Source organism: Netta rufina (assembly GCF_964035555.1).
Source record: "Netta rufina genome assembly, chromosome: 1".
NCBI lineage: Eukaryota > Metazoa > Chordata > Aves > Anseriformes > Anatidae > Netta > Netta rufina.
Window position 1 is genome coordinate 1,876,841 of NC_140123.1, and position 12,818 is coordinate 1,889,658.

A 12,818-nucleotide genomic window follows, 5' to 3' on the forward strand; every position below is an offset into this window, starting at 1 on the left:
GCCAAGGCCAGCCCCCGGCACGGGGCCCAGCCTGGAGCTAACCCTCTCGCTCCGGGGCCGGATCCTGGGCCCCCTTCATCCTTCAGGCACGAGGGGTGGTTGCAACCCAGCCCGAGAGCCGGCATCCATCACCCTTCCGAGTTCTTTTCCTAATTAATTACAGGCTTTAATTACAGGGAGCGCAGGCGCTGCTGAGCCGCAACCGGCGGGGTGCAAATAGGGTGGGAGTGATGGGTCTGCGCTGTGCACGGGGGACGAGGGACAACGAGGAGGGGGTGACACCAAAAGTACCCTCTGGTCTCTGGGTCAGCACTTCCCGAACCCCAAAATGCACATCCCAAACCCCAAATGTCCCCAAAACCCCCAGACCACACAGGTCCCTCTATGCTGATGTCCCCAAAGGGTGACGAGCCACCCTTCCCGAGCTGGTGTCCCTACAGGCCGTGCCTGCTGGCACGGGCACAAACCAACCTCAGCAATCCCAAAATACGGCTCCCTTCGCCATCCCAAAACCACACGGCCACGGGAATATCGGCTGCGGGGGTAAAAATAGCCCAAAGCTCGCTGCCTCCTCGTTAGGGATGCTTCATTAGGGCTCACCAGCGGGGAATACGGGGCTGCATCCTATAAGCCATGGGGTGGGATGCCAGGGGGCTGCACGGCCCCGTGTCGGCCCTTCCCGTGCCTCAGTTTCCCCTGGAAAAGAGCCGGGATAAGATTCGGGCGAGCCCTTGGCGCTGGGGAGAAGAAAGCAGAGATTCACCCACCCCCCCTCCCACCCCGGCCGTGTAATTATAGATTTCCAGAAATGCCAAAACCCGAGAAAACTCCCAGCCGTGGCCCAAAACCTGGTTTCTATGGAGATCATCGAGGAGGGAGGTGGGGTAAAAGGAGCAGGGGGACGAACGGGTGCCCGGTGCCCAACTCTGTGGAGGAAACGTTACCGGTGGGACAACGTCCAGAGGACTTTTTGTGCTTTTTGCTGCAAATCCTTGCTTTTTTTTTCCCCAGGACCAATTTCACTCCTCGTCCCTGCACCCAGAAAAAAGGCAAAAAGCCCCCGATGGGACAGAGCTGTCCCCAGGGGGGACAAACTTGTGGCTGGGACGAGGATGCTCCCGAGGGGGTGTACCAAAACCAAAAGATGCTCCAACCACCGAAACCCCAATGCAACCACCTTTACACGACGCATCCCCGTCCACCACCCAAAAATCTGCCCCCTCTCCACTTTTGGGGGAAGAAATCAACATTTTTGGCTCCCTCCATCCCATCCCATGCCCGGTGGGGAGCAGCAGGTGGGGAAGGCAGCGGCCGGGCCGCTCGGGGGCCACGTTCCCATGACTTGTCCGGTCCTGCGAGGTGCTATATTGAAGTCAACATTTTCCTGTTTAATCCGACGGCTGCTAAGTCAACAAACAGAAGCGTGGCAGCGAACAGACCTCATTTTCCACCCCCTTGGGGCGCTGCACATGCGTGTGCATGGGTGTGCGCACACGTGTGCCACCCGTCCCGGCGGCTCACGGGATGCCGCCGGGCTCGGCGGAGCCAGAAAAACTCCTTTTTTCTTCTCCTTCTGATGCGTTTTTTTTTCTTTCTTTCTGCCTCGAAAGCAGCATTTCTTCCCGCATCCTCCACGCTGCGAAAGGGTTTTGTCATCCCGCACGGCGCAGGGGGGATAAAAACCTCGTGCCCAGGTTTCGAGCGCGGCCGGAGGAGCTCTCCGGCACCAGGGACGCCTTGGCCGGCTCCGGCCCCACGGAGAATCGCTGGAAGGCTCCCAGGACAAACAGTCCTGCTGCCGAGGGAGAACAGCACGTTACAGCCACCCGCCGGCACACGCAGCTCGGGAAAACGCCGGCACAGCGGCGCTGCCCTGCTCCGAAATCACCGGTGCAGCGAGGAGCCGGGGGGGGGGTGTTTGGGTAAAGGTTGGGTTTTGCCGTGCTGAGAGCAGCCGGAGGGATTTGGTCCGTGTTTTGCTTGGGATTGTGGATGTCTGTGCCCTCCCCTTGCTCTGCGTATGATAAATAAGTTGGGGGAAAAATTAAAAAAACAAAGCTGGTGGTGTTGGGAAGGGTGGAGCGCGCGGCGTGCCGAGCCTGCAGCACTGCCAAACGTGCTCGAGGGGGATCCTGGATGGTGAGCATCAAACCCAGCGTGGATTAAAGTGGGTGCTGAGCCCACTGGGAGCACAGGGGTGGGTTTATTTGGTGCTTCTGGCCACCTGGGGACCTCGCTGTCCCCGCACGGTGCCAGCATCCTCACCTCCGCCGGGCACCGCGGGGAGCACTCGTGCATCCAGACCTCAACAGGAGGAGAGTTTTAGGTTCGTTAACTGCAAGCCCTAACGAGCCAGGAGCAGGCAGAGCTGCAAACCGGGAGGATATCTCGGGGGAATAACGCCGCAGGACTGCCAGACCCCGCTGTTACTCCCTGGAGATGGAGACCAGCACGGACAGATGGCACGACGCTTCGGATGCCCCCAAAGTCCCCATGGAGCGGCGACAATGTCACCAAGCAGAGCACCAGCCTCATGCTGCTGCCGCAAGCCAGAGCCCAGGCAGGGGGAAATAAATAAAAAAATAAAGATAATTTCTTCTCCGAAGGTCCAGGAGGGCGTAAATCTCCGCTCGGTCCCAGGTTATATCCGGCCTTTGGTGCTCTGCCCTGTAACGAGAGCAACTCGGTCCCCCTCGGCCCCCCCGGCCACAGCTGGTGCCATCTGAAGTAAAACATCCCAGCTCCGCTCTCCAATAAATCAAAGGGGAAATAAAATACGGGTTTAAGTTCTCTTATGGCTGCGGCACAAAGGAAGCCGAAGGCAGGAGAGAGATTCAAAGATACGGCTGCAGCCTTGCCCTTAAAAGGAGAAATTCGCCCCCTCGGTGCCGAGTCCGGCGGGTTCAGGCAAGGTGAGGAGCATCCACCAAGGGGTCCGGCCCCTCCGTGTCCCGTGCTCCCAAGGTGATGCTGAGCCAAACTGGGCTCCCAGTTGCTCGTGACTGGTGCTGGAGTTGGTAGGCTGGGGGAAAATCCCCCCAAAATGAGCCCAAAATCGATTCGGATGCTCCCGACCAGCTGTGCCAGGAATCGCCACGCTTGATGCTTTTTTTCTTTTTTGACGCCTTTTGGCACACTTTTTGCCCCGAGATCTCCAAGTCTCTCACAAACCATTAATCACTCCCCTGGGAGCCAGACCCTCGCCCCACCAGGCGCTTGCTCCGTGTCAGCGTTGGCCAAAAACAGGGCAAAATCACCCCAAAATTTACCCCAAACCCCTTTCCGGGGATGCTCTTCCCGCATCTCCCCGAAGCTCCTCGCTCTTGGACGGCTGCAGCAGCGATGGATAAAAGGGACGTGTGGGAGGAAGACGAAGCAGTCGGGGTGCTGGGGTCCCCTCCTCGCCCCCGGCGTGGATTTTATCCCAGGATTTTGCCCCCTTCCAGCTCCTCTTCCCTCCAACCGGCGCCGGAGGCGTCGACCGGCTCCACACCAAAAATTTTTTGTGTGCAAACGAGCGTGCAAAAAAAGAGGGCGCCTTGCAGCTGCGAGCCGGCCGAGCTGCTATTTCGGCAGCCTGGGGCTGGGAAAATAACCCAGCCTGCAACCACCCGCACCCATCTGCGGGGCTGGGACGTGACGCGGCACCCAGCACCCACCCAGACACCGGGGCTGGGTTTTCTCCTCTCCTTTCTTTTCCAACTGCTGGAGAAGGAGGCAGGGGGATGGTGAGGGCAGAGCCCACCCGACTGCATGGAAGAAAAAAGGGTGGATTATGCAGAAAATGGGTGCTGATAAGGGGAGTTATCGCCCACCCTCGCCCTAGGGCACGGATCAAAGCTGGCGCTGCTCCATCCCAGCGCGGGGCCGTGGCACGGAGAGATCTGTGGGACCGCAGTGGGATCAGCAAATCCTACATCCCCTGGTGTCCCCCCATGTCTAGGGGGATGCGGGGAGCCCTCCAACCCCGGCACCATGGGGATGGAGCGTCCCATCCAGTGCTTTGCCCTCCCGGGGCCAAACCATCCCCTTGGGATTTGCCGAGAAGACGCTGGGGAGATGCCGTGGCCAAGATGCTCCACCACAGCAGTGGGGTCAAGTCCCCAATCCCTTATCACAGCCCTTATCGCAGTGCCACCAAGACCCACAGGACATTGGGCCAACCCAGGTGTTCGGAGAGGGGATCCAGCTCCAAAAAAAACCACCAGGACCCCAAAACATTCAATTTGTTGCTGCTCGGGGATGAAGATGGGGAAAACACCCGAATTTTGTGCACACACGTGCGCCACGGATAAATCTCCCTGCTCCACATCTCAGCCCGGCCAGGAAGGGTTACGCTGCCCGGGCACTTCTCCTTTGCAGGGGATTCGCACAATCCCGGCCTCCTGGCCACCATAAATCACCACCGAAATGGGATTTGGCCCCCCGTGGGTATTTCTGGGCTTCGCCCCGGCGCCGCGCGTTGATGTCAGCCCACGGGGACTCGTGCTGAGTTATTAAAAGCCCGGTGGGCGCGGGAGGCGGCGGCGCTTGCGAGCGTGGCATCGCTTTTCCAGCAGCTTCGTTCCCCCCTCATCTGTGCTCCCGTGTCCCCGCTTGCACCGGCGAGCAGGGAAGACCCCAAAGCCAGCGACCCCAAAGCTGACCCCTTTTTCCCCAAAAACCCATCCCCCTGAGCAGCATTAATTAAACGTGGTAATAAAACCTTTACAGACACTTTTTTTCCCCCTTTTCCTTTAGTTTTTAACGTGCACTTTTCTGGTAAGCCATAAACCTCAGCTTGGTCACCACGAGCCTTGAGCTGAAAAGTTTTAGGGGAAAAAACCACACTTGCTCTCGTTCAGCACATTTGCACGGGGAACAACTGCAAGACACGGCACTTTTGGGGTCAGAAAGTGCTGGTTTGCTCCAGCAGGGCAGAATATCAGGAATATATTTAAAAAAAATACAAATTAAGCCCCCTGCCATAGAAAAAGCAACTTCTGGTTCAGCGTTTCAGGCAGAAAATCAGCCCTGGCCGGTCAAGAGCACACCTGTTTCTGGGAACCCCATAGAGCATCGCTGGGAAATGCACCAGGAAGGCAGCCCCGGATGTTTGGTGCTGTTTGACCCAGAAATTGGTTGGTTTCCACCCCAAAATCACCTACTTCTGGGGGTGGATCCCACAAGGACCACCCTCAGCACCAGAAAGGGCCAGCCCCTGTTTTGGGCCATCCAGCAGCGCTTCTCCGCGCCAACGGGAAGACTTTGGTCCCCAAAAGGGCCACGCGGTGGGGAGGGGACCCCAAAACACCCCCGCCACCCAGGGGGGGACAGTCCCCACAAAGCCAAACACCGGGGTTTTGGGGCGAGAAGGGCACTTACCACTTGGGGCTTGCTCCTGGGGTCGCTCTGCCGAGGGCACCGGGCGGGCTCGGGGGCGGTGGGCGTCGCGGGCGAAGAGCGGGGTCCGTCCCCGGGGCCGGGGGACGTGTCACCGGAGTTGAGGGCCAGCATGTACCGCTTGGTGACATCCTCCAGCGACGGCGGCTGCGGGGCAGGGAAGGTCTTGACGGGCAGGCGGGTGGCATCCGGCACGGGGAGGTGGGCATGGTGGCCGGCGTGCGGCTCGGGGACCGAGATGGGGACGAAGGTGGCGGGCTCGCTGGTGTGGCGCACGTGCTTGGTGGCCGGGCGGGCCACCCTGGAGAGGCCGGGGGGCACCGGTGGAGGTTGGTTCTCCTGGTGGGACGCGCGGCTGGAGCGCTTCTTGGAGCTGCGCCGGGCGCCGCGGGGGGACAGCACCTCGGCGAGCTTGGGGTCGAAGCCGTAGCCTTCGTGTCCTTGGGGACGCGCCGGTGGAGATCTCTGCTCCGAGAGGATGGGCTCGCTGCTGGACGGCGGGATGCTGCCCTCCAGCTCGCTGATGGCTTCACCAGGACCCTCGAAGGCGCCGGCGGCCAGCTCGCCGCGCCGGCTGGGGTCGCTCAGCGACTTCTTCTTGATGGTTTTGCCGTTGCCCTTCTCGTCGATGACTTTGTCCATGGCTCCGGGCTGGCTGACGATGGTCTGGATGAGGCTGCTGTAGTCCCGCAGCCCGTCGCTGCCCAGGGACAGGTCGCTGCCCGCGCTGCCCGCGCTGCCGGCCAACGCCATGGCCGCGGGCTGGGGGATGCCCCCCTTGGCGCTCAGCGAACCCAAGAGGTTGCTGTCGACGGAGAAATTCTTCGCCTCCTCCGCCACCGGGCAGCGCCGGTGGGGCATGGGGTCGCTCAGGGAGCGGTAGGGCTCGCCGCTGCCCTCCCCGATGCCGCTCTCGGCCCCGTTGGCACCCACCGAGGGGAATTTCCGCCGGCGCCGCAAGCTGCTGGGGGTGCTCGGGGCCTCCAAGGGCGCTTGGGCTTTGGTGGCCACGGGGACGTCTTCCAGTGCCATGGCTTGAGCCGGGGGCAGAGGCGGCTCGGTTGCAGTCTCGGTGGCATCAGGCAGCTGCCAGGTGGCCACGGCCTCGTGCAAGTCCCCCAAGGCCACCCCAGCAGGTCCCGGCTCCGGCTCGGTGACGATGCCCTCGTCCGTCACGCTCGACTCGTGACCCAACAGCTCCTCCACGGATTTCCTTCGAGAGAAATTCTCCAACTCCGCTTCCTTCAACCTCCGCGTGCTCTCCGCCTGTCCCCGAAGGGCCACGTCCGTCCCCATGGCGGGTGCCACCTCCCCGACGCCCTCCACACCTCCGCTGTCCTTCTGCTCGGCCGCCAAGCCGTAGTCCTGCTGGGAACCCATCCTGCTGATCTTCTCGAAGACCTGCCTGGCCTCCTGGATGTACTGGTCCTGGATGACCACGGGCAGCGCGTCCTCATCCCCCCGCCGCCCGCCGGCCGCCGGAGCCGCCGCCTCGTGGCTGCCGGCGGTGGCCAGGAGGAGCTCGGAGGAGCTCTGCTTCATGGTGCTCTGCAGGAAAAGCCGGCGCGTCCCCGATTTCTCGGAGCAGGTGAAGGACTTGGCGCGGCGCAGCGTGGCCGTCAGGTCCTTCAGCGTGGGCCGCTCGCCCGGCGCCCAGCGGCTGGGGGGCTGAGCGGCGCCGCGGTCCCGGGGGCCGGCCGGCGGGGGGACGACGACGTCGCAGCCCCCCTCGGCGAGGCCGATCCTCACCCCTTTCTTCTTCACTTTCAGCTCCGACAGGTCCGACTTGAGGAAGCTGAGGAGCGTCAGCGTCTCGGTGGCGATGTCGGGGTTGGACAAGGACTTGCGGTGCTCGGCCCGCTCCCCCGCCAGCTGCGGGCCCTCGCTCCCCAAATCCGGCCTCGCCTTGGCCGTGCCCGGCGGCACCTTGGGCCGCCCACGGGTTTGGGGTTGTCCCCAAGCCACCCCATCGCTCGGCCCGAAACCGGGCGAGCGGCGGCCGCCGTGGAGGACCCAACAGCTGCCCGGCTGCTCCTCTTCCTTCAGCGTCTCCGTGCTGGAGTAGCGGCTCCCGGCGGGGCTGCCGAAGGGCAGGATGCTCACCTTGGCCACCCGGGCCACCACGGGGGCCGCAGGGGCCAGCGGTTGCCGGCTCCCCGACTTGGTCGGGCCCTCGCCGTCCCCTTGGCGGTTGGGGGCTCGCAGCAACCCCTCGCCCTCGCTGCCCGGAGAACCCCGGCTGCGGGGCGAGGAAGAGGAAGGCGAAGAAGAGGAGGAGGAGGAGGAGGAGGCCGGGCGGGCCGAGCTATGCCAGGAATGCGGGCCGAGCCCCGGCGCAGCCCCGCGGGGCGCCCGCAGCGCCGGGTGCGGGACGCGGCTGCGGGGAGGCGGCGGCGGCGGCGTTCCCCGAGCGCTGCCGCTCCCGTTGGCTTTGCCGCTCCCGTTGGAGGTCCCGATCCCTTTGGCGGTCCCGTTGGAGGTCCCGATCCCGTTGCCGGTCCCCGGGGGCTGCCGCCCGATCTCGCCGAAGAGTTTGCGCATCGCCGGGACGCTGGGCCAGCGCGGCTCCGCGCTCAGCGCCGGCCCCCGAGGCGGCGGCGGAGGAGGAGGAGGAGGAAGAGGAGGAGGTGGAGGAGGAGGAGGAGGAGGAGGAGGCGGCGGCGGCCCCGCATGGGCCGGGCCCGGGGGCTCCAAGCGGCCGAAACGCAGCGAGAGCTGCCGAACCGACGGGGCCAAGGCGCGCGCAGCAAAAACTTGGCCGCCCGGGGAAAAAAGCGACGAGGAGGAAGAAGAGCAGCGGCAGGGCGACGACGAAGGCTGCGAGGAGGAGGAGGAGGAGGAGGAGGAGGAAGAAACCCGGCCGCTGCCCCCCTCCGCCATTGTGTGCCCCCCCCCGCCGCCTCCTCCGCCCGCCCCCCGGCCCCGCCGGCAGCCCCGGCCCCGCTGCCCCCCGCCGCAGGCACCGCCCGGCCCCGCTCCTCCTCCGGGCTGCCAGCGGGCTTCATCACGCCCGCTTTGTTTTCTCTCCTTTTTTTTTTTTTTTTTTTTTATTCCTTCCTTTTTTTCCCTCCCTCCCTCTTTTTTTTTTTTTTTTTTTTTTTTTTTTCCCTCGCCCCCTTCTTTTTTTATTTGTTGCATTCAAATAAACTTTCCCCGAGAGGCGGGGTTTCCTCCTCCCGGAGAGGGGGATGGTGGCAGTGGCCCTTTTGGGCTTTTTTTTTTTTTTTTTTTCCTTCTTTTTTTTTTTTTTTTTTGGCGAGAGCAGCAGCAGAAGGAGGAGAGGAGGGAGAAAAAAGGGGAAGGGAAGGGAAGGGAAGGGAAGGGAAGGGAAGGGAAGGGAAGGGAAGGGAAGGGAAGGGAAGGGAAGGGAAGGGAAGGGAAGGGAAGGGAAGGGAAGGGAAGGGAAGGGAAGGGAAGGGAAGGGAAGGGAAGGGAAGGGAAGGGAAGGGAAGGGAAGGGAAAGTGGCACAGAGCTGCTCAGGACGAGCACCAGGCTCCCCACATCCCCCATCTCCCCCCCCCCCAGCTTTTGGTGTTTATTTGATATTTTTTTTTGGTGGAGAAACAGGATAAGGATGTGATTTTGGGTCACCCTGAGCTGGAGGGGAGAGCCCCCTTTTCCCTTTTTTCCACCTGGGTCTCTCCAGCCACGCTTTGTGGCTCATCCAAGGCCGGGCACCCCGTCCCCACCTCCCCAGGCACCCCAGCAGCATGCTGCCCCGCTGAAAGTTTTTCCTCCTTACTTTTTGGGTCCCCAGTGCTTGCTACTTGCAGGCAAGAAGCCCGTTCCCCCAAAACAAGACAGCAGATTGACCTCCGGGAAGTGAAAATGAATGGGACGACCCCGCTTTGCAGGGCTGCACCACGTAAAGGACGCTGCTATCTGTGTCTCTGGGCCCCAAACCCCCATAAATGCATTTTTTTCAAGAATTAAAAGCACCTCCGGCAACGCCGTGGATTCCTTCCCTGGCTCTCCCTTCCCTCCCACCACCTTCCTGCCCCGCTGCCCCCAGGGCTGGGTGGCTCCTGGGCCTGTTGATGACGTCCCCAAGCTGTCAGTGGCATTTGGGATGGAATTTAAGGCAGAACCCTCCCGGCCCCATCCCCGAGGTGTGCCCATCACCGTGGCTTTGGGACCTGGTGGCACCAAGGGACCCACTGATGGGGCTTGGCAGGAAGGAGCAGACCCCCGAGGCCAGGAAGACCAAAAGTGGAAAAACCGAGCTCCAAGTGCCTCAAAAACATCCCAAAGTTGGCGATTCCACCTCCTGGACCTCTTTGGGATGTCCTGGATGCCCCTGCCCCAGCCCGGGGTGCCCCCAGTGTGTCCCCAAACCCCTCCGAGGCACCCAGGTTCTTGCACACCCCATGAAGGTGGCTTGGGGCCATTCACGTTCATGGGCAGAAAAAAACAAAATACATTCCTTTCTGCCTTTTTTGGACTTCCTTGGGGCTTTTTACAAAGCTTTTTGGGGTCACACCCGGCTGGGTGTCCCCCTCCCCGGCAGCCCCACGGCCCCGCCGCCTCCCCGCAGACATTTCCCAAAACGCGAAGTTTTTGCGCCCTCTCCAAACCTGAAGATTTTGCGCCCTCTCCTGGGTCCGGGCGGCGTGGCCGAGCCCGAACCCCGGCGTCACCCCCCCCGGCGCCTTTCCTTTGTCCGGGAAAACTTGGGGACATCACCGTCCCCGCGGGTTTTTCCCTCCGACCACCGTGTTTTTATTTTTATTTTTATTTTATTTTATTTTTTTTTCCGCAGCACGCAAAATTGCGGGGATGGGAGACCCCAAAAACGCGTCGGAAGAGATCCCAGCGCCGAGAGCTATGGCCAAGGGGAACCCCGAGGCCACCCCTGCCTCCTGCACCCCAAACTCAACCCCACATAGGGATTTCCCCAAGGTAAAGCAAGGGATCGTCCACCCTAGGTGCTGGCGGGGTTATTTGGGGCTGGCTCTGCCCTTCAGCCCTCCCTGAATTCAGGTGTGTCCGGATGCGACCACGGGTTTGCGACGAGGGATCTGGGATTAACGGGGTGCTCGGCCAGGTGGCTTTGTGCAAGCAGCCAGGCTGGAGGGCTGCTAATCCCCGAGATTTGAAGCAAATTGCTTCAATCGACTTAATCGACGCGATTACGGCCCAGAGACACCTGCGGGTATGGGTTTGCAAAGTGTATTTGGGGTTGGGGTGGCTCCGTGCACAACGTTGCCCCGCTCGGATGCGTGCATATATACGGTACATAGCGTGTGCAGGTCCTCGTGCAGGACCCCTATAGGTATAGGGGAAGGTTCAGTCTGTACGTCCTATATTATAGGGGACTGGCAAAGCAGTTAGAGGTACAGCCACGGTGCCCAGCCTCTCGGTGGCCTTGGGATCGGCTGGGCTCCTCGTGTGGGTAAGGTGCAACCCTATAAAACGTGATGTGTTGGTTCATCCAGCAGGCTCAGCCTTGATGTCCGGTGTCACCCGGGTGCTGGGTGGCAGTGGCAGGGGTCTCCCAGTTCCTGGCATCGTGTCCGGGTGGGAAATATGGCATCGGTGTCCTGGTCCCCCTCACTGTCCCTCACCAGCTCCCCGTCTGGCCAGGGATGCCCTCACACCCTTTCGAAGCACCAGTGGCACCAGTGGCCCCATGTCTTTTAGTGGTCTGGTCCCATTCTGGGATACACCGGTGTTACCCCAAAATGTCCGTGACACCCATCTGTTCCTCTCCTGGGTCCACAGAGGTGCCAGAAATGGTTTGTGGGGGCTGTCTGTGTTCAGGACCCCAAAACTGCCCCATGATCTCGGTGGTGGGGCACAGAGCCATGTTCCCCAGGTGAGTACAAGCCAAAAACTCCTCCCCAGATGAGGGAAAGCTCAAAACATCTTTTGGGGGCAGGAATCCCCCCCTGAGCAGCCCACCCGGGCGACCCCATCCCTTCTCCCCACGCTCCCACCGCCTCCTCCGTGGTCCCCCCAGTGGTTTTTATTGCTTCGGTGCTTCAGCCTCCACCAAAAGGTGGCACAAAGCAGCTAAAAAAACCAGGACGGCGTCGAGCAACCGGCGGAGGGCAGCCCTCGGAGAGCGGGGACACCGCGTCACAACCCCCGTGGGCTGGAAGCAAGCTCTGGAAGCTCAGGAGATGTCCCCCAGGGCGCGTCCCCGTCTCCGCGCCAGGCGGCTTTGAGCCAAAAAGTGCTCCGGTGACACCGAGGTGGCCTCGTCTACCTAGGAGCCGTAGGTGACGCAGTGGTCGTGCCGCCACTTGGAGCTCATCTTGTCGAGGAGGTAGCGGGTGCTCTCGCGGAACTTGCGCTGGGTGAAGTAGAAGAGGATGGGGTCGAGGACGCTGTTCATGCTGGCGAAGGGGCGCGTGCACTTGTAGGCGATGGCGAACGCCTCCAGCAGCGGGCAGGGCAGGCCGGGCGAGGAGCGGACGATCAGGTAGATGGTCTTGGTGAGGTGGAAGGGGAAGAAGCTGATGGAGAAGACGATGACCACGATGACGATCATGCGCACGGCCTTGTCCTTCTTCTTGTGCACCGCCAGGCCGATCAGCTCGTCCCTCTGGCACAGGATGCGGGCCATGCTGCAGTAGCACCCCAGGATGGCCACGAAGGGCAGAAGGAAGCCGGTGACGGTCAGCGTGATGCCGTAGGGGAAATAGGAGGCGGAGAGGTCCGGGGGGCTCAGGTCGTAGCAGACCGTGCGGTTCCTCTGCGTGCCCGTGGAGGCGAAGACGAAGGTGGGCAGGCACTGGGCGACCACCACGGACCAGACGGCGGCGCACACCAGCCACGTCAGCTTCTTGCCTTTCTTTTTGTGCCACGAGGCCAAGGGGTGGCAGATGCCCAGGTAGCGCTGGACGCTGATGCAGGTGAGGAAGAGGATGCTGCCGTGCAGGTTGGTGTAGAACTGGAAGCGGACGAACTTGCAGGTGAAGTCCCCGAAGGGCCAGTAGTCCTTCTGGGTGTAGTTGTAGATGAGGAGAGGGAGGGAGCAGACGTAGAGCAGGTCGGCCGTGGCCAGGTTGAGCATGTAGATCATGGTGCGGGTCAGCGCCTTGCGGGCCAGCCAGATCTGCCCGATGACCACGGCGTTGAGGGGCAGCCCCAGCAGGAACACCACCGAGTAGACCAGGGGCAGCAGCACCTGCTTGAACTCCTCGTGGAAGGTGCACGAGTTCCTCCCGGCTGTGACGTTGGCCATGGTCATGGTCCCCTCTTCACCGGCGTTGGCACCTGCGGGTGACAAAAAGGGGACACTCGGTGGCTTGGCCATGGGGTGACACATCCGGGATGAACCCGGATCAGTGCATGCAACCCCATAGCCTCAACCTTCCCCATCGTGGCTTTTGGGGTCTGTTGGGTGGAAGGAGCAGCACTGTGCGGGGTGGTGGCCACTTGGGGACAGCGCGGCGGCCACCGCCGCCGCCGCCCCGTGGTGCTGGCACTT

The 12,818-nt window shown here is 62.0% G+C and overlaps 2 protein-coding genes across 2 annotated transcripts in view; both read right to left on the reverse strand.

The window, feature by feature from the left end:
• The window catches only part of ARHGEF17 (Rho guanine nucleotide exchange factor 17), a gene marked incomplete at its 5' end in the record, with an annotated part of 37,460 nt that extends 29,198 nt beyond the window's left edge, over positions 1 to 8,262 (reverse strand). Inside the window, one exon of the mRNA XM_084305814.1 lies at positions 5,365 to 8,262. Within this exon, the coding sequence (XP_084161940.1) occupies positions 5,365 to 8,262 (2,898 nt within the window). The remainder of the gene's footprint in view (positions 1 to 5,364) is intronic.
• Positions 8,263 to 11,591: 3,329 nt separating this feature from the next.
• On the reverse strand, positions 11,592 to 12,578 carry P2RY6 (pyrimidinergic receptor P2Y6; the record flags this gene model as incomplete). Its single annotated transcript, XM_084297355.1, has 1 exon — positions 11,592 to 12,578. One exon carries the CDS (start codon positions 12,576 to 12,578, stop codon positions 11,592 to 11,594), a length of 987 nt encoding a protein of 328 aa, XP_084153481.1.
• Between the last annotated feature and the right edge of the window lie 240 nt (positions 12,579 to 12,818).